The 21,878-nt window shown below is 42.7% G+C and overlaps 1 protein-coding gene across 1 annotated transcript in view; it reads right to left on the minus strand.

Annotated features, from left to right (window-relative positions):
* The window catches only part of LATS2 (large tumor suppressor kinase 2), a 48,798-nt gene that overhangs the window by 11,354 nt on the left and 15,566 nt on the right, over positions 1-21,878 (minus strand). The window contains exon 3 of the mRNA XM_033052471.2: positions 175-307. Coding sequence (XP_032908362.1) covers positions 175-307 — 133 coding nt within the window. The remainder of the gene's footprint in view (positions 1-174; positions 308-21,878) is intronic.

Below are 21,878 nucleotides of genomic sequence, written 5' to 3' on the forward strand. Positions count from 1 at the left end.
GGTGAGGTTCCAGCCCAGCTGGCCTTGCAAGGCCAGGTTCATTTCACTGTCTCTTACAAGACTGCTATGGAACACTGCTGTCTAACACTTCTCCCAACTGATGACCCTACTTTAAAAACTACCTTATTGCAAGAAAGAAGAACACAGTTTAAAAAAAAAGAAAAAAAAGCTCACCTGGTGAGGTTTGCTTAATTACACGTACTATCTGTTCATTTCTAGGATCCAAGTAGCTCATCTTACTGATGTACTCCAAGGCTGCCTCAATACTTCTGCTCCCTGTCTGCTTCAGTGCTCGGACAGCCATCTCCTGTACAAAGAGAACAACAATTGAATCACGTTGTTACAAAACCCAAGCACTCACTGCAAGCTGGAAAGCAGTAAGTGTTCTTACATTAATAGGAACATTTTAAACACCAGATCACAGCTGCCTGAAGCCAAATGGAGTCATATTTTGAAACCATTTGCATCCCTTACACAACTCAAAAATTTTAAGAAGAAAATAACAAAACACACAACCTACCTAGATTCTGGCAATTAAAGATGCCTCAAATTAAAATGTGTATTTTGAGAGCCCTCAAAACAATCTTTGAATCAGGTATGGAAAAGGCAGTATAATTTCATACAGGATGAAATGAAAATTTAGCTGTTACTATTTGAGAGCATGTCTCTTAGTCACACCTGAACACAGTAAAAATTTTATCCTTTCACAAATACCACAAAGAAGCTAATTAAGCAGGGGTTGATTTCTGCTCACTAGAGTCAATAGGGAAGAAAAACTGCTGCTTTTAGTACAGCTGGGACATCATCCACTATTTGTTTGGAAAATGACTGAGCATCCCAAACTGAAAGCTACACTGTCAGTCTTTTTAGCTGTATTTTATTGGGCACGTGTCCATCACTGACAAGTTAATATGGGTGCCAGACACACAGCTCAAAATCTAAAACTGGGGCAAATATGAATGCTCCAGCTAAACTTCAAATACAACCACAGTTAGTAACTTCTGCCATACAGCTCCTTGCAGTTTGCTTATACTTTTACTCATAGCTCAGGTATATGAAACACCTTCCAATGACTCCAGCATCCCATGGTTGCAAAACAAAATTCACAAATCCTCATGAGGCAGCATGGTCTCTTCTGAAGCAATGGAGAAACTGAAATCCAGAGCTTTAATGTTGAATTTAACTCACAGAACTTCACCCATCAACCATTTGGATACCTACTCAAAAGCAGTTGCTGAGGACCTTTTTGTAACCATCTCCAAAGGCAATTCATAAAATAGACACAAGAGGAGCTAAACCTGAGTGGCACATGATTAGAGAACCAACCTGAACTGAACTTCCAGCTCTTAAATGGCTGACTGAAGCTGAATGAAATTAATGCCACCACCAAGGATTTGTCTGCAAATGTTAGTATCCTATTCTCTTGCCGTTTTACTGCTATTTTTAGAGGAATTCTGCCATCGCAACCTGCCTACCGGGTGCTGAATCAGATGGAGGTTGTGCCTCCCTGGCCTGGTTGCCTGGCTGCAGATGTGGCAGCTGGGTTGGCAGTGCTGCATGGCTCTCCCACGGGTCAGTTCTGGGCACTGGCTGGCAGTCGGGAACTCCAGCTGGAGCAAAGGGCAGCTTTGCTTCACTGAACGACAAGTACACGTCAAATACCCGTCAAATACCCGCTAATTGTTTACTTAGCAAGGGAGGCCCGTCACACTTAGCACAGAGCCACATGCTGGCACTTGGCAACTTGTTTTGCTTAACTCGGACCCCTCCTACTCCCCCCAAAATGGCAGCAGTTTCTTCATTAGTCAGAGGTTCTGCCTGTGGATTAGCCATAGCAAGCTGAATATTTTTTATACAATTTATGACTCATAATTCATAGAAAGGCAGTAGCTGGTTTCACATTACCTATAGCTGAAATACTTCACTGGCATCGACCACATTACTAAGGGCAATTTTAAATCAACAGAAAAATATTATGTATGAAGGAAAGAATTTCCCACAATGTTTTTTCCTCTTTCTTTTTTTCTTCTTGTGGATACATTACTAAAGTATTAGCAAATTGACATCTAGTGCTCACCATTCTCATCATCCAGGGACTCCGGGCTTTACAGCCCTGTTCCATATGGCTGCTAACATACTCTGTCCCATTTACAGCAGTTGGATCTAGCCTTAGGTCACAAGTCTCAGTTTCCTAAATTAAATGTTCTCTATAAGCACATTTGGGCTGGTTTGGATGTTGGGTAACAATTGTATTAATGATTAATAAAACAACCTACATGGTCCATTTCTCCCTCTCTGATCTGTGCTTCGCTGTATACAATTCAAAGGCACTAAAATAGGAGAAACTTTTATCACCAGCATAGATATCATGTCTGAAAGCATACTGTAACTTTCTCCTCTTTCATTAGGTCAGCTCCCACCCTCCAAAGGGTTTCCTCATTACTCACCCTGTTTGCTCAGCATTTACATTACTGCTGGAAAAAATGAAATAAGTTTTTTTTGTGGTTCAAAAGAACACCTGTGATTCTCTTGTACAGCATCCCACAGCTCAGGCCCTTTACCCTCTAACTCTCATGAGACATCAATATCCCCAGTTTCTGATACTAATGCACAAAATCCTCACGTCATCTCCAAGGAAATGGAGAGGGACCAAAAGAAAAAAAAAAATCCAAAAATCCACATACAAAAGGAAAAAGGTTTTCCTCAAAGGCAGATCATGTATAACCACAATTCCCCAACCAAGAGAAGAATCCCTCTGGGGACATGTGACACTCAAGGAGAGTGGAGGGTAACAAGAAGCTCCAGCAGTGCTGCAGCTGGCCTTTGTCCTACCACCGTTTTTCCCACTGCCACTGTCCATGTCCACAGCCCCTCTTCTCTCTGGCAGTCACCTGAAAAGAGCTCCATTACTTCCAGCACCTTTTCCTTAGGGACAGAAGACATGCTGATGCGTGGCTCAGGATCACAGAGAGTCTGCTCTGCCTGAGGTGGCTGCTGGCTCCTGAGGCACGGTGGCCTTCTCCTTCCTATGTGCAACACAGGGATGAGCTCTGCCGAGTGAGGGAGTGTGGCTGGCATGAGGCAGCAAAGGGCTGGTCTCCAGGAGCCTGCTGAAGGGGAAGTTGGCTCCCTGCTGGCAGCTGGGGCTGGGGCCTCGGCTGCATTAGGCAGAAATCAATATAAGGACTGTTTCAAAGTTCAGGAAGAAGGGCAGAAGAGGGATTAAACAATTACAATCTTTGGAGAGCAGAGGCTTAAGTGTGATGGAGAGCATTCATGAGAAGCAGTAGAATGGCTCAAAAAGGAGGGACATCCATGCAAAAATCTTGCAAATCAACACCTGGACAGTAGAGGGGTTGAGGAAACAAGGTCAGACACTGGGCAAGGATAAAAGTGCCCAGCTACAGTGACACGGATGCAGCTGTCTTGATTTTCCACCACTCGAAGGTAAATACACTTTAGAAAAAAAAGGGAAAAAAGGAACCAGAAATGAGCCAGCGGAAAAAAAGCCACTTGAAGCTGCAGCCAACTCCAAAACACTCAAGTAGGCACAGGATCAAATCCAGCTTCCACTGAGGTCAACAAAGATTTCCATTAACTGCAAGGTACACTGCATTGAGCCCTCTGCTTCAGATTGTTTCCTTTTCATGAGGCCAAGCGCTGTCAGCCGCAGTATGGGTTGAGAGACTTGGCTGCTGGCTGTGCTCTGCTGCCCCACAGCAGCTGCCAGGCCCACGGAGAAACACCAGAGAAACTGGCAGTGTGCACAGAAACCACAAGAGAACAGAGCACTCCCAGGCCCAACTCATTCTCTGTATTCCCTTCGGAGGATTCAAACATCTCTCTGTGCACAGCTTTTACGCACCTTTTTGCTTCCAGACACCACTAAGTATTGATGAAAAAATCAACCAGAGAAAGTAAGGTGAAGAGCTACAGGGGAAAAAATGTGCATTTACAATTAACTGTAACAATGCTCAATTAACGTAACAGTTGCAATATTAAAATGAGGTTTCAGTGGTCAGCTATGGTTCTGGACAGATCTAATGGAAAACCAAAGTCAGGCCATGAACCACAAAACACACTGAGGAAACTGCAGGATCCCAAATTCGTGGACTCAAATAAAAAAAGGGGGAGGCTGGAGTTTCCCAGCTAATTCTTACAGTGGGCTACTTAAACCCGACTGCTGTATGGTCCACATGCTCTCTGTTATTTCCCCAGTCTTGCACTGGTAGATGGCAGCTTTCCAACAGATTTCAAGATTTTGCTAGAAGGAAGGCCACCTTTGAGCTCAGATGCTCAATAGGAAAAATCCCTGTTTGATGGTAAACAGATATTTGGATGTGTGCATATAAAGACTTCATCTCACTCTGTGCTCTGCAGGCAGTCTGAAAGGCTTTCCCCATTTTACCCTCCTGCCTGGCCGCACTCCACAGCATTGGCAGAGGTTTGCGTTCTTGCTGTACTACAGGGTTGTCCAGCAACATTTTTCATTCAGAAAGCTCCTTGTTGCCAAGATGTATTTATCATCCAAGTGAAGATTGCACAAGAGGTTACAATAAGTAAGACTTTTTCCCAAGAACATTGTGTCTGAAGGAGACAATAGGTCCTCCAAAATTTGGCAAGGGTAATTACTTGCTATCAACAACAAAAATCAATTACTTGCTTTCCATTCACTAAGGAGGATGGGTGACAGATGCAGGAAACAGATACAGGTTCCCTGTAGAAGGGGAAAAAAATAAAGCTCATGCCAAAAGAGATGATCCAGCATTGATTACAAGCCTTTCTGCAATAGCCCCCCATTGTAGGATTTTTCATTCATGATTTTAAACATGCAAAACCCAAGCAGTCCAGGAAACAACATGTACAATGTACTCTATCAGTACTGCTGTGGCCCTACAGAGAAACTTATCTTGCAATATTCATTCTCTGTAATTATTCTCTAGTTGGACACTTCATCCAATTTTGTACTCTATTTTTGTTTTGCCTGTTTTCAGTTTGCTAACATCAGGGGCTAAATTTTGCCCATAAATTCCCTTGCCTATCACAACCTTGATTAAAATATTCTAGCTACATAATTAAGATATTATCCTGAGTATCATTAGTGCTTTTCAGTTTCAGTGCATCAAAAAAGCAGGAGGAAATTAGCAGAGGCAGAAACCTACTGAGAGCTGCAGCATCACTTTGTCCACTCTGAAACCATGCGACCCATTCAGAAACTAATGGACATCTACCCCATGATTAGTTAAGGGTTTTCTGGCCCCACTGCTCCTGTTGCAAACTCCTCCAAAGCTATCCTGCTTAGGCAGTAATAAATCTCCCCCACAGCCTAAATTATGCAGGTCAGTTTATTGCCTCTGATTTTAGTTTTGTCTTTTCACAGCAGTTCTGCTGTTACCTATGCAGCAAGCCCCCTCCAATCAAAGGGATTCTCACAGCTTGGCCTCCAGGGTTGAAATGTATTTTCTTTTGTTAAATGGAAATTTCGTTCCCTTTACAGTAGCCCATCTAAGTATCAAGAAAGATCAGACTAGGACATGATTTTGATAAGAGCTGCACACACCATTCTTGATGACTTGCCAACAGTGGTGGAAAAGTCATCTTTGTGGTAAAGTCACTTGGGGCTGTAATCCTGGCTTTTAGTCCTTGCTTACAGCATTTCTACCTTTTGTGCTTCTGAATTATTTTTAATTCTGCTAGCACTCCAGCTCTGAAGGTCATCCATTCTTTTGGCTGGATGCTCTAGCTCTGCTTTGCACTGACTATGCATTCCGACCTCACACTGTCACAGCGCTTCCTTCCTTTTTTTTCCCCTCTCACACCAGGGGTTAAAGTATGCAGAGGAGACATACTGTAGCACATAAAACTGGGCAGAAAAAGAATATAGACACGTGACAAAATGTTAAGACACTAAATTAAATCACATCAACATATGAAAAAAATACATGACACTAAATTAGGAATGGAGAATTGCAGGTGAGGAACAACTTCAACCAGACAGTTTTTACGTACATTTTCAGGGCATATTTGCAAAGTTAACAAAGGGAGTATGTGCAAAAGACAGAGGGAGGGTTTTGTAAATGATAAAGTGCTTCAGTAAATGCCCTATCAGAAGAAAAACAAATAAAAATAAATCTAATGTGACAGTCATTGCTATGCCACTGCTCATTCTGTTTGCCTTCCAACATTTTTAGTTTTTATTTAGCCAGCCACCTACAGAAGATTAGTATATTTACAACTCTGTTTGTACAGCATGCGGTAGAATGGGGTCCTGTTATTGTTGTGTTTATGACAGCAGGATAACTTACAATTAAAGTAAGGTAATTAAATCCAGGCCAAAATATGCAGCTTGGAGTACTAGGCAAAAAGATGTTGGAGAGTGCAAGTGTCAATTCTACTGGGTCCCAGCACAGAAACCCTTGTATCATGACCACCACAAACCAACTCTGAAATAAATTTCCTTAATCCTCAAAGCCACACAATATGGCATATTCCACAGAATCACACAATCACTACAGTTGCAAAAGACCTCCAAGATTGTGGAATCCAACTTTTGACCAAACATCACCACATCAACTAGACCCAGGGACGGTGACTCCCCTACCTCCTTGGGCAGTCCACTCCAATGTTTAAGCACCCTTTCCCTGAATAAATGCTTCCTTGATGTCAAACTATATTCCTTCCATAGCTATATTTGCTATTGTTATGGAAAGAATCAGACAAAATAAAACAAAACACAAAACGAGATCATCTGGTTACTTTTTTTCAATTACAAAACCCTTCTTTTGGTGATCAAAGTGTTTCTAATATCTTTTAGGATTTAAAAAAAAAACTCTGGATGGTTAAAAACCAAACAAATGAACCAGACAAATGATACCAATATTTTAAATCTACCACTTTAATTCTTGTATTTTATTTGCCCTAGAGTGAATACAAAGTTCTCCCACAAGTATCACAGAAAATACTTTTCTCCTGTTTTTTACCAGCTGCTTCTCCTTAAGTTGATGACTAATCAAAGCCATTTAAGTTCTTCCAAGACAAGAAAAAAGTGCTATATAGATTTAGCTGCAGGGTACTTGTAAAGAACAGCTACCATAACACCTTCAATGACTTATAAATGATAAGAGAGAAAAAAAACAGAGTTGAGAACAGCAACTGGAAATATGACATAACTTCTTATCAGATGCCTCAAAAAGTACCAGTTACATCAAAATATTTTTTTAACACTATGCAACTGATACCACCTAGCAGCATAGAACTTCTTTTATGTCTCTTTCCTGGTGTTTGTTTGTTCTTTTAACTAAGCCTGTATATTCCATTCCCCCAGCACAGCTCATTGCGAGACACACTGTGTTTGGCCATGGGCATTTCACAGGGGATGCCTCCCATTTTACACCACAGTTCTTGTGTTCCATGAGTTGTTCAAATATGGCTCTTCCCCTGAAAAGGAGAGATACGAACTTCAGGCTATAAGCCAATCCACAATCCCAAAGTTAAGACATTTGGAAATCAACCAAGCACGGCTGCTCAACATATTTCCAAACAAATGCCCATAAAATGAAGGAAGTATTTATAACAAGGCATCTCCAGACAAAGAGTGCATATGTAAACACTTCAAGAAGCTCTGATGAACTATTTAAGAGATGCAATCTGTTTAAAGAGAAAACACACATGCACTGTAATATCCATTTTCAAATCCAATCAGAAAATTTCATTAGACAACGCCTGTTGATGTCCCAGAGTGTGTATGTACTGATGCACATACAGGTATTGCATAATGTATGCACATCCATGTAAATTATTTTCTTTCAATTAATCTAATTCCAAATGAGCCCATTAAAAGCAATATGTAAAAATTAAGAAGATTCTTATTTGTGTCACCAGTAAGATAAAATGAGTAATTTAATTATATTTACATATACATTCATTGTACCATTTCTGGAAGTACATCAGGCATCCTGGAAAATACTTGGAAAGGGGAAGGCCGAAGGGCGGTGCTTTTGGTAAGGGGAAGGCTGAAAGAAGCTGGAAGAGGTCTAGGCAGGTGCACTCTGCACAAAGCTGAAGTGCCATGAAAGAGCAAACAGGCAAGGAAAGAGAGACCACAACATTAAGAACAATAATGAAGTGAGTGGAAATAACTAAGAGTCACCACAAACACCACTTTTCTTTTTTTTCCTTTCTTTCAAGTAGTCTGGGAAACAAAAACAGACCTGTGCTGCTCTCTTCCAGCAAGGACACAGGCATGAGAGGAAGGGGAGCTGGGTGCAGACAGCTTTACCATGGAGGCAGCTTAACAGATAGACCTGAGGAACAGTGTTCTTCCTGTCTACACCAGCCTTGGAAAAGGCACATCTGTGTCTGAAAACAGATGGCACAAGCCTTGTTTCCTCAGATATTTGGGGAAGGGAGTGATACTGTAAACATCCAAGATCTGTTGTGATTTGCTGCCCACCTCAAAGGCTATAATGCCCCTCTCTGAAGGCACCTGCTTGCTCCCCCAGCTTTTCAAGGAGCACACACTCCTGCTTTAACTAAGTAATAAGCAATAGTAGTAGTTCCTTGAGTACAGAAAATTCCCCTTCTGGAAAACATACTGCTTCAGAACCTGCATCAGCAGAGATTTGTAAGGAGCAAGCACACAGCATTCCATTTTGAACACAGGTAGTACTTGAAGACTATCTATATTCCAAAATTCACAGGGGTCAGGTTTCCATTAATGATAGAATAAAGGAGGAGGAAAAAATGTGTACTTGTGCATCTGCAGTATTTGAATTACAGGAATTTCATGACCATAAGGTGCACCAGACTATAAGGCGCACTTCCAGGTTCGGGCTGAAATTTTAGTCAAAAGGGTGTGCCTTACAGTCGTGAAATTACTGTATCTCCTACCTGCACAAAATCCTTTCTACTGTGATGGCACTCCAAAGCCTTCTGCACTGTGCTGAGCCCTACACAAATACAAGAGAAGAATCCTATTTTGAAAAGTGTTTCTAATTTAAAACAGAACAAACAATTGTATATACAGCCGTAACTGTTCCTCATTACTCTTTCAGTATGCTCATTTGAGAGCTATTTAAACTATTCTGAGTTCAAGTCTAACCAAATGACATAGGTCCGTCAACAGACAGAAAGTTGGACAAATCTCTCCTAATCCTTCCTCAGCACAGGAGCAGGAGCACTATTATGTGCTAATTCAGAAACCTTATAGTGAGGCAAATCATGTTATAAGCAGCATTTACAAATTACTGCACTGGCAGGTTTACATTACAGAGCAGCATGGAAGAGCTTTGCTTACTTCACACATGAGTGAATACACATGCACACATATGCAACTGTGTACATAACCCCTTTTCAAAGATCCTACTTTACTTCCCTGAAATCCTCTCAATTTGGTTACAGAAACAGGGAACTTCCCACCCGCTGGAGACAGTATAGCAGCTTCAGCCTGTGCTCCAATTGGCTTTTGTCTGGCAGCCACTGCAATGACCTGTATTCTGTCACACAGTGCTCCAACCACGTCTTGCATTAACCAATGTGGCTTGAGAGCTTCTCCTGATCCCACAAAGCAAGGCACAGCACTATTCATCCACACCTTTAGTAGTGCAAAGGTAAGGTAACATCCTACAATAGGTTTTGAAACCCGATGAAAAGGAAACAGAGGTCATTAATAAACAAATACAAGTATAAGCTCATGACTTGTCTCAAACCAAGCACCACTGTCATCTCCTGCAACGTTCACCAAAATCCCCTTCCAGGTTCCTGTTCATGTTTTTTAATAGCTAGGGGTGTGATCGTGCTCATCATCCCCTTTTCATTCTGAGCCCAGCACCGGGCAAACTGAGGCTTACAACTGTAACTCAAAAAACAAGAGTGATCCATCTGATATTCCAAAGCAAATCCTTTCTATATGGCACGGAGTCCAAGCCAGTGGAGAGTATTTTACTAAGCCTCTGGATTTTAATTTGACATACTAAGGTGTTGAATGTCACACCTCTCATCTCCCTATTTTCCACTTGCTTTATCCTAAGAGCGAAGCAGTTTAGTTGATGTAAAGAGAAGCAAACAGCCCTTTCAGCAGCAGCACTAAGCAGCAGGGTTTTCCAAAAGTTAACAGCAGACAATATCAGGTGTTACAGCCTTTATAACTAGGAAGAAGGTATGCACAGGGCAAGAATCTTCAAATTCTTGGTTCAAAAACCCAGTAACAATTTGGTTTGAAACTTTTTCTCTGGATGGGCATGATTTACATCCAGAAAGCAACAGTGAATCCAGAAACTCAATTTAAAGAATTCAGCTTGAAAAGACAAGAACAGTAACACACACAGGAAGTGTTTTATTATCACTTCTTCAAAAAGCACATTGAAGTAATTAGCAGAGCAGGAAAAGTGCTATGTGTGTGTCACCAAAGCAATCAGAAAGTTTTCCCACCCAAGAAAATGGGTAGACTTCAGCCAGACTAATTCCTCCACTTTTGCCCTTGTCTGACTCAGCCTAATGGAACATGCAAATTTGGCCAACAGTGATGGTATTAATACCAATGTAAGTATTAATTTGAGGATAATTAGTAACACTGCAGCACTCAGCAAAGAACCTATACAAATTCCTAGAAAAAAAAATCATAGCAAGCTGCCTTCAAGAGTTTATTGATTCCACTGGAATCTCACAACTCTCAACACAGAACACAGCAAAGAGCCTTGCTCAGAAGACATCTTCAAACCTGAGGTAGAATTGAGCCCAATCTCGAGGGAAAGGTACAGCACACAGGAGAACAACACTGTTGTTTCCAGAAAGGTGCTCCAGGACAGCTCCACTGCCAACTGTGTGCCAGGACCCTCATATATGAAATCCAGCCATGAATAAGAAATGAACCTCCTACTCTGCACTCTGGGAGTCCCAGTGAGAGTTCCTTACACTCAAGATGTGTAACAATCTTAAAAGATAAAAACCAAAACCCCGCCTATTCTTGATGCAATGCATCTTAAATCATTAAATACATTACGATGGCAAATTCCTGCAGAAGCAGCATCTTGCTGTGCAAAGGCCAGCTGTCATTTAAGTCTACTCTTGGAATTGGGTTCTCTTGTGATCTTTCTCTCAGGTAGGATATTTTGTGGTATTACTATTTACACTTATTAGCAACCAGGGCACATTTGCTGCAAGACCAGTAGGCCATCCATGCCCTCCTCTAATCCTTTTTACATCCTGAGCTGTGAGAATGATAGCATGACCCCTTCTTGCTAGTATACTTATCTCCCCTTTTATCTTTTCTTCTTTCTTTTTTTTTTTTTTCTTGTTGGAGACAGCAGTTTTTTACTCTATCAGGGTGAGTAACTCAAGCTGGATAGAATAGCAGTTCAATGAAGGTTTCATGATGAGCTTATTCCTCTTCATTAGCAGCAAGTGATGTGTTTGCTAATTTTATTGCTCATGCATTAACAAAAAATGCATTTGGTTGGCTTACATTTACAATAATGTTATTCATGTATCAAAGAGTTTTTCAGTGGCCACAGACACCAAGATGAGGGTTTCCCATTGCTCTTCCTTCTACTAAACAGATACATTCACATTGAGTTATGCGGAAAACAGAATTTTCACAGACTTTACAAATTATTTCTTAGACAAATTGGATATGAGGAACTTGTAAACTGGGTATTCAGACTCAGTAAGATCAGTTATGAAGTTTGTTCTCCAGGAATAATGCCCAAAACATAGAAAAGAATTGACTGGAAGAGTTTTTTTTGTGCTGCCAGAGACAGCTGTTACCCACAATGTTACATGGTGCTGCAAATTTGCAATGCATTAGTACTGTTTATTGCATTTCTCCATATTCAACTCTACAAACTGAATTTAGAAATTACAGTAAATTCACGAATACAAGCCGCACTGAGTATAAGCCGCATCTCTGGGTGTTGGCAAATATTTCGGTTTTTGTCCATAGATAAGCCGCACACGAATATAAGCCACTCTGTCGTTCGCAGCGAGGACCCGCGTGCAATTAGTAACAGAACCGCGGGAGGGCGGGGTTTACTGGCTGAGCTAAGGCTGTGCAGGCTCGGCCCGCTAGGGGCCGCTGACGGGGCCAGGTGGCCCAGCCCGGTGCTGCCGCTCGGGGCCGGCCGCCGCTGCCACTGGGCTCGGTCACCCCGGGTCGGCGCTGCCCCGCGGTGGCAGGCAGGGACGGAGCTTCCCCCGCTCCTACGGCAGCGGCGGCGGGCGGGGACGGAGCTTTCCCGCGCCCGTGGCGCCGGCGGCGGGCGCGGACAAAGCACCCCGCCTCCTCCCCGAGCCGCGGCAATGGCGGCGCGCACTTCCCGCCCCCCCCCCCCCCCCCCCGGGCCGCGGCAATGGCGGTGCGGGGCTCCTGACGGCTCCCCGAGACGCGGCAATGGCGGCGCGCACTTCCACCCCCCTCCCCGGGCCGCGGCAATGGCTGCGCAGGGCTCCCGTCGGCTCCCTGGGCCGCGGCAATGGCGGCGCGGCCCCCCCGCGTCCTCCCCGGGCCGCGGCAATGGCGGCGCGGCCCCCCCGCGTCCTCCCCGAGCCGCGGCAATGGCGGCGCCCCCCCCCCCCCCCATCGGCTCCCGGGGCCGCAGCAATGGCGGCGCCCCCCCCCCACCCCACCTCTCCTCCCCGGGCCGCGGCAATGGCGGCGCCCCCCCCCCCTCCTTCCCTGGGCTGCGGCAGAGGAGGGAAGAAGAGAGCTCTCCCGCCTCTCTCCCCGCCCCCCGTGCTGCCTGCAGGGAGCCAGGGCAACACGGTAACACTGTAACAATTGCGAAATGCCGGCTTTTTTACTGGCCGGTGCTTGGCTCGGCACTCTGGCTGGCACGTCTGGGGTTGTAAATGTCAGAAAATTATTAATATATTAGCCGCACCCGACTATTAGCCGCACTTCCGGGTTTCCACCAAAATTTTTGTCAAATTGCTGCGGCTTGTATTCGTGAAATTACTGTATTCCTGTTAACAGTGCCTCTGTCATTTTTCCTGAGCACTATCTACTTAAGACATTACAAATTTTCTTTTACTTCCTAAGATTTTAACATTTAAAAAGTGATATTCCTCTATCTGCTTTTTCTTGTAACATTGTATGGTGGTTTGTTCAGTTTTAAACCATTAGAACTTCGAAGTGTTGTTTTAAAACCTCCAAGGCAAGGAAAAGTCAAGTGAAGACAGCAAAATTAAGCTTCCCATTCATATTCAAGGTCAAGTACCAAAAATTTTTCAAACAAGGTTCCAGCGAATTCCTGATATGGCTTTTAGAAGTTTACAAGAGTTTGGCTCCCCTAATTTTTCTTTGGGGAGTACTTTAAAAGAACTTATAAAACCTCCAGGATATCTGGTTGGAATGCATTACCAGTGAACTGCTCTCTCCTTAGAGGATTTGTACCACAATGGGACCCCAACTGACATTGAGCAGTAATGCAGAGTCTAAAAGAAAGAATATATCTGAGAAATACAGCCATACACGAGACAAATGAAGGCTACTTTCTCTCTCAGCCTCCCAGTGCAACACAGCACACCTCACGTGACTGAAAAAACATCTGGGTTTTATCTTGAGATAAGATTCCTAATATTCTTCTGTAGAGACACACACAGAATGCAAGTGCTGTGCAAGGCAAATTGCTGTATTTATTGTTCAGGGTAGGAAGAAGCAAAACTTTTACAATACTATTTTTAAAAATGTTCTTGGCATTTTGAATTTTATGTGTTAATTGCAATGCTATCTTTCTTTCAACCCCCACCCCCCCAAATCCTCATTCAAAAATATAAAAGACATCCATTCAGCTTTTAACATTTTAAAATCAATATGCTCAATCTTGTAATGCAATATACACTGCAGCACTAGGAAACTCATTAGACATTTTCCAGAAGTCTCCATGCAGCTCTTGACTTAGTCTCATTAACTCTATCAAATACATATATATAACTACAGCTCCAAAAGTAAGAATTGCTAAACAGCACTGACTGGCATTTAATGATTTTCAAGGCTACAAAAATATCTCTTTGTACTAAATGCTTTATGTAACTCAAAGTTACCACAGCTTTCTGCAGTTGCAAGATAAAACTCTCAAAACTACCAGTGCTAGAGGCAAAAAAAAAAACCAAAAAGAGAAAGAAAAAAACCCCTCAGCTGGATAAAATATCTTAAGGTCCAGCTTTTTACATGTAAAGCAGCCGCAGCAAAATTATTCACATTCTTAGCACATACTTGACCAGGACAAGATTCCACAGAGAGGTAAACAATTCCCCCAAGAGAGCAGCTGCATCTTCTTCAGATCGGGAGCTACTGGGGGAGGAGGGAGAAATGTCCACTGAGGTTCCCAAAACTGGTGAGAAGAATGAAGACTACTTCTGCTCCATGATAATGCTTCACTTCATTGCTCCTTTACTGTGTTCGATGAGAATAGTGTAGAAATAAGTAAACAAATAAATAAATGAAAAATAAATTGAAGCCAGTTAGTAACAAACGCTTTAATTAGTGTCCTAGAAGAACACTGTAAGCAGGAAACCAAGTCCTGTTCAACATAGAAGAGCAGGGGAAAAATATCAGAAAGTTGATAGAACTGAAAGGAACTAAAACAACTAAGTCATCCAGCTTTGCTTTTATTGTGTAATTATCTTCAGTAGTACACATGAAATTATAAAACTGGTCCTTTCTAGGTTTGCACATTATCTCTGAAATTGTCCTTTAAATTTTTTTTTCCTTAACAGTATCTTTACTCAATTCACCTCAATGCTACCTCTGATGGCTACCAGCCAGGTGGCAAACTTTAATAGTCAAGACACACAGTCTGGAAGAAGCATCTTTCTCGCTCCGCTGTGAGTGTTTTGGCAGAAAACTATTCCTGTCTTGTCCCTGGCTGCCTGTCACCTCTCCCTGTGCTGGAGGTATTTCCTGCTTCCCTCGTGCCTGACCACACTTGCCACCAGAGCCAGCTGGGTTAGCACAGACCTGTGATGCAGCTGTTGAAGCGTTCTGCCCCAAGACAGCTAGGGTTAACTCCAGCAGCAGCTCAGCTGGGGCAGTAAGACCTCAGCAAGAGGAGGAGTAAGATAGCACAGCAGCGAGCAGATGGCCCTCTCTGGAGCACAGCTGGAAGGAGGAGAGCATGTTAGCGCAAGGTTGAGCTTTCTCTCGGCATTTCCTCTGATGGTGGTTGACAGCCAAGGCAGCTGCCACCACTCTCAACTTCTCTCCTGCTTTCTGTGGCTTCCCCCTGTTGTACCCCTCAGTTGTGCTCATGTCCCTCCCATCATCCCCAAAAAGTTATTTTTAACCTGGATCACTTCTCCGATCAGTCACTGCTCAGCTCCACAAACACTGTGCTGGCACAGCTTGCAAGAATGAAGTGGGGAGAAACAAGAGGGAAGACAGGAGGCTCTAGCAGCAACAACAAAAGCTGCTCTCCTGGAGCTCCAGCCCAGGAGTCTCCTCTACTTCCTTCACACCAGCCTACAAACTTCCCAGGTGAAGGGAATATGCTTGTGATATCTCAGACCATAGAGTTTTGGGGTTTTTTTTTGCCTCTGTGCTGCATGCTGCATTAAGAAAGAAAGATTTTAATTGCCGTATTTTGTATGTTGGTATCATACTAAGTTTAACAAGCTAATCCCTCCTTCACTTGTGCAGTTATCACCTAATATTTCAAGGCAAAACTAGGACATTTTTCAGAAATACATTTGATCATTTAAAAAGATATAGCCAAGGGGAAACAGTCTTACATGACAGGCTATAAATCAACATGTTAGACGAGTAATTTTAAACCACAGGAGAAGGAACAAAAAAAATCTCACTGTATCAAGCCAATAAAAACCTTCTAATGCTCTAGAATATATTGGACCTATTCCACAACAACTATATTTCTTATGAAAATACAATATTTTGAACTCTAGAGAAGTCTGAATCTGATTAAACTGAAACAAAGGAGAGGGAGGAAAGCAGAGCAGAGGACATGATTTTACTCATCCTTCCTTCACAACTGAAGTCTGAGGAGAGAGTTTGAGAAGGTTCAAACATACACTCTCTTTACTAAGTCACTTAGTGTTGACACATTTGCTTAGTAGTTCCCAGTAATGCTGGCAGGGTATCAGTATTCCTCACCTCTCTTCCTCAAGCCTTTACTCAAACTTCTAGGAGACTCTTATTTTCCAATGCTTTCAACCTATATCATTTGATAGGGGATCTGCAAATTGTTTTTCACACTTCATTATTACTATTAAGTTCAATACTCGGCCCAGTATCGTTTTGGTAAACGTTCACTGATGACACAAAGCTGGAAGGAGTGGCCAATACCCCAGAGAAGTCTGTGCAGCCCTTCACAAGGACCTAGACAGGTTGGAGAGATGGGCAGAGAGGAACTGGCTGGAATTCAACAAAGGCAAATGCAGAGTTCTGCACCTGGAGAGGAATAACCCCAGGCACCAGCACAGGCTGGGAGTGACCTGCTGGAAAGCAGCTCTGTGGAGAAGGACCTGGGAGTCCTGGTGGACAACAAGCTGTCCATGAACCAGCAGTGTCCTCCTGGCCAGGAAGGCCAGTGGGATCCTGGGACGCATTAGGAAGAGCAGTGCCAGCAGGTCGAGGGAGGACATCCTGCTCCTCTACTCTGCCCTGGTGAGGCACATCTGGAGTGCTCTGTCCATTTCTGGGCTCCTCAGCACACAAAGACACAGAGCTCCTGGAGGGGATCCAACAGAGGGCTATGAAGATGATTAAGGTACTGATGCATCTCTCCTGATTAGAGACTGAGGGAACTGGGATGTTCAGCCTTGAGCAGAAAAGAAAGAGGGAACCTCGACAATGTATACAAATGTATAAAGGAAGGGTGTCGAGAGGAGGGACCCAGGCTCCTCTCAGGGGTGCCAAGCAATAGGACAAGAGGCAGAAACTGATGCACAAAAGTTACACTTGAACATAAGGAGGAGATACTTCACTGTGTGGGAGACTGAGCACTGGAACAGATTGCCCAAAGAGACCATGGAGTCTCCTTCACTGGAGATATTCAGAAACCATCTGGACACAATGCTGTGCTATGTGCTCTAGGATGGCCCTGCTTGAGCAGGGAAGTTGAACCACATGACCGACTGTGTCATCCAACCTGACCCATTCTGTAGTTCTGTAATTCTTATCATCATAATTAGTATTATTACAGCCCATGCTCAGCTGTGCAAATGCTATTTAAAGACAGCAGTGTTTCTTCTAAGATCTTTATGGGTGCAAAATATTAAGAAACAAAAAGAGACAAGTGATCACTTTTCTTCCTTGAGGAAACATTCTTAAAATTGAGGCCTATGGCAAAACCGCACTAAGCAATATTCTTGAGTATTTCAGAAGCAGAATGAAAACTGGCAGGTGCTTTAATGGTGTAACACTAGCAGTAACAAGCACAACACTACATGGCTTGGGAGGGAGGATTTTTGAGACAGAACTCCAGAAACTAAGACTCAACAATGTGCAGTAGTTAGTGCACAGGTAAATGTCTTGATTTCTGCATAAAGTAAAAAGAATTTCATTTCTCTGCACCCGTTCAACAAAGCTGCCAAAGGTAAGGACACACGCCTGGCAGTCAAGTTGCAACTTCGTAAACTTGCCCTAAGAGAACTGGGTGGAGACAGTCCTCCCACTGATTGCTAACCATGTTGACAAGTACTGTTGAATATGTCCCTGCATCATACCACACTGCAGGTTCATGGGAAGATCTGTTTGCATTCCACAAGCACGCCAAGCACAAAATAAAGCTAAGCTTCCATGGTGACCATACATGGATGTGGTCCCCTGTATTTTGTTGATCAGGTTCACTCTACACTGAGACATCATCTTGGAGTAGTTTCTACAGCTCCAGAGAAATGGTCTTTCCTCACTTCCACTTATTTGGGCTTCCAGCTGTGTGCACACTGCCTTGGACAGTGCTGTGAGATGCAGAATCACAGATGCAGTGACTCCTGAACAGCAGTGTTCAAGCAGTGTTTCCAAGGCCAACATCTGCTTCCTGTAACAGGCATTGTAACTGTCTATTCCTCTTCTCCAAGGCATCCATCAGCATTTTAAATTGTTTGCATCATGGTTAATTACTTTTAATCAAGCTCTCCAGTGTCTGCCACTACCTTCAGAGTCTAACCACAGAGGCCAATGACAGGCAGGTTTAGAAGTATGTGCATAAATATATATACACACATATAAAACTAGGTGTGAAAACCTGAATTCAGGCATGTTTTTCCACAAATGAAATGCGTAGGATTTTATGTTTTAGAACATGCAATAGCTGAGATTGTTGGAACTATCCGAAGTACTGCCTTGCAAAAGAAAACAGTAACACAGCCATAGTAGTTCCATATGTAGCCCATTACTTGAGTGACTATAATGGTTCTTGTATATCAATTTTAATAGTCAGCTTTCAACTTGCAGCTTTTCTCTGCAAAAGTTTAGAGCCAGGAAACTAGAGTAGAAGTACCCTAAACTGTAATAATCTGACAGCCTAAGTTTTGAACAGGATCTATGTGCTAAAAGCCAAATGAGCTTTCAATGGTATTACAATGCTCCCATCTAAGCAATCTCTCTGCCAAGTGACTTTGCATTCTTTCCAACCTGAAGTGTATGGACTGGGACATCCCTCCAGCTGACTACTCATTTGCTCCTGAACATTTAGCCACTTCTTGAGTACAACCTCAAAGTCTTCTCTTGGAGAACGTTAAGTAAGCAGACAGCAAGAAAAACAAAGATCTCTATGCAAACAATAAAACCACAGAACATCATTATCCTTTCATCTTTTCTACACTGCAGCCTTTGTACATCTCTACCCTAGAAAACTCAATCCAGCTTGTAATGTGTTCTAGGTAGAGACCTCATTTTTTTACAACGATGTTGCACCAAACAGCTTTACTTCAATGTCAGGGTGAAATGGTGGGTTTTATTTGATTATCACTGCAATGCAAATGTGAAATCCAAAGTGAATATTAAAACTCCTGTTAGCCATTTACACTGGTAATACTATCCATATACCACTGAGGTTTTATCAGTTTCTAACATGCAGATCATAAACCAAAGATCTTGTTTGCTAGGAAAGGTACGATCATTTTTTAAATAATGTCATTGCAAATATTTGGAAAATTCTGTGAACACTGACATCATAATTTAGAGAAGAAAGAGGGAAAATACTAGGTATGCTACAAGTTACAGAAATATCTTGGTGGGTTATTATAGCTGGTTATTCAGTCATCCATGTAACCTGAAATCCAAGCTACCAATGTTAAAGAGATTTGAACATACTTCCATATAAGGCCAAAATCTGTGCCAAACCCTAAGCCTAAGTAAATGGACTTAGCACGTGCGTGTACTGGTAAAACAGGAGGACCCTTCTATTGCTCAAAGTAGGCAGCAAAACTATGGCCTGATGAAATCACTAGAAATTTTACAGCTGATTCCAGTGAGGGAAGAAATTCAGCTCAAGAATCTTCATATTCTAGCATGGTGGGGCTGGGGATACAATCCCATTCTTTATGCATAGTCAATCTGAAATTCCAAACACACTGCTCTTCTTTCACTCAGCTTCATTCATCGTACTGCATTCTGCCCAGCAGTGCTCAGACAACAGACGGGTTCTGAGCAGATAGTGCACACTGGCAAAAAATTCACTTTTTTTCTTCTGACCCAAGCAACCAAGGTGGACCCCCTGTTTTTGCAGGTGGGGTCTGAGGAAGGAGGACACTGTTACTCAGTAGCTGATAAAATTAAAAGGCCTTCCCATCCCCCTGCAGTACTTCCTGCAATGCTCCATACATTAAAAGTCTATATAACACTACAAGCTGGATCACAGCTCAGTGCATTCCACTGCACTTTGTCACGCTTCTCTGACCGAGACTATGCCAAAAATTACTAGCTTTAACAGTTCTCTGGTGAATAAAAGAGCTTTTGCAACTCTGAAACAGAGCTGAGTTTTTAATTCATGTTAAATCTGCTTTTCTGCTCTGAAGGACCATTTTTAATGCTGCCTGTAATTCCCCTTCTGTGCTTTTTTTTACTTCTGTAGTGACTTTTGTGAAGCTAAAGGAAAAATTCAAGTTGACTAATTTTAAAAGTCTTAAAGAGACCTCTAAAATACACTTGAAGGAAGTAAAAATATGACCTAGCAAAATACAAAGATCCAGATCACATTCATATAAATCTAGAAATGCATGGCAATAAGAGTCAGAAGGCAGCTACCACAGACAACAAAATCCAAAGTATGGTTGCCAACTGAGCACAATCTTGGAACAATACAAGATTGCCCCTGCAAACATCTTCTATCTCAGATACTCTTGCAGTATAGAACTATGCCCTAAGAAACTTTTCTTTGTAATCTTTTATGCAAAACTCATGCTTACAAATTACCAAAATAACTTGATTATGAGAAAACTGTAAAATAAACATAAGCACTTAACAGAGTAAAATGCTCATTATGGCAATGCTTGACTCCTCTCTGTAGCAGAAGAATGCCAGCATGATGCATGTGCACCCAAAAAAGGGATCCCACCTCCCTTCAAGCCAGTTAGCTTTGCTCAGCAGATCAAGAACTGTTGCAGGCTCCAGCCCATTTTTGGAACAGCGGGTTTGACTATCCAACCCCATCTCCAGGCAGACCTGGAAACATGCCTGCCCTGATTTCTCCTTGCATATGGAAATAATAAAGCTATTTTTACATGAAAAGCAAATCCTTTTCAAAAATCAAAAACAAGAACAATCACTGCAACAAGTACAGAAGCCAGGCGTTTAGAATAGAGGAGGGCGTTACCTGAAAGTACAAAAAGTAATTAAGCCTTGTGAACAGAGTATGTGGGCAGAATGAGGGGTTAAGCATAACCTTAGACAGCAAACAAACAAAAAACTGAAAAGAGGGTGGGAAGGAGGACTGCAAGGTAACCTGGAGCTCTTAAATTCAGTAAGCTGAGAAAATACTGAAAAATTCAGTAAGGGGAAAATACCTCTGCAGTGATGCCAGCTAGAGCCAGCAGCAGGCACACACTGGGGGAACTCTGGTGGGAACCCCACACTGCTCTCCCTGGTGTGCAGGGAGCAGTTCAGGTTCAGGCTGTTGCTTCTTCCACGCTGGGGAGAGGAAGAGAATGGCTTTCCCAACACCCTGAGCACGATCTCTTCAAGCCAGATACTCCAGTTAAAACAACCAGTTTGCTATTAATGGTTGAGTTCAGGACTATCACCTTTGAGACCCAGCTGCCCTTCACCCCCAAGTAAATGACAAATACCATCCTCTCTGCTCACACCCCCAATTCCTGCTTTTTAGCAGGAGTTTCAACCTTGTTACGCTTCCCACTGGCCATCATCATCAGATATCACTCTCCTGTCAGAGTTTAAACCTCAACAGCAATACTTCCTCTATTCACTGGTTGCCATGATCCGTGATTCAAAAAAAAAAAAAAAAAGAGCCTCTTCTCAGACTGAGAAACCATGAAACTACTATGTGAATGTGGCAAAACAAACTAGCTCTCTATTTAGTGGCAGGAATTTCCCCAAATTCATTGGCTCAGTAGTTTGTGTGCAAGGAGAGCTCCACTAGTTTGACTCAGGGCTTTGTCTAATCCTAGACAATGGTCCTGCTTCCTTAAATTAATGGGAAAGAGGAAGAGAAGGAAGTTATACACATGGCAGAAACTAAGATAACTGGTCTGCCCCAGCTAAATGTAGATGCTGTGCTGATGCTATGGCTGTTGCTGTTTGGCCCGTGTAGGGCAGGGTGAAGACTGAGCTCATACTCCACTACACTGGCAAGCTTGGGAGCACAAACCTTCCTGTTCAAAGCAAGAAATGGTTCTTTGCAAAAAACCAAGAAATACCGCTAAGCATGTAGCACTGCCATTTGCCCAAAATAATGCTCCTGGAGGTG

Source organism: Catharus ustulatus, chromosome 2 (genome assembly GCF_009819885.2).
Source record: "Catharus ustulatus isolate bCatUst1 chromosome 2, bCatUst1.pri.v2, whole genome shotgun sequence".
Classification (NCBI taxonomy): Eukaryota; Metazoa; Chordata; class Aves; order Passeriformes; family Turdidae; genus Catharus; species Catharus ustulatus.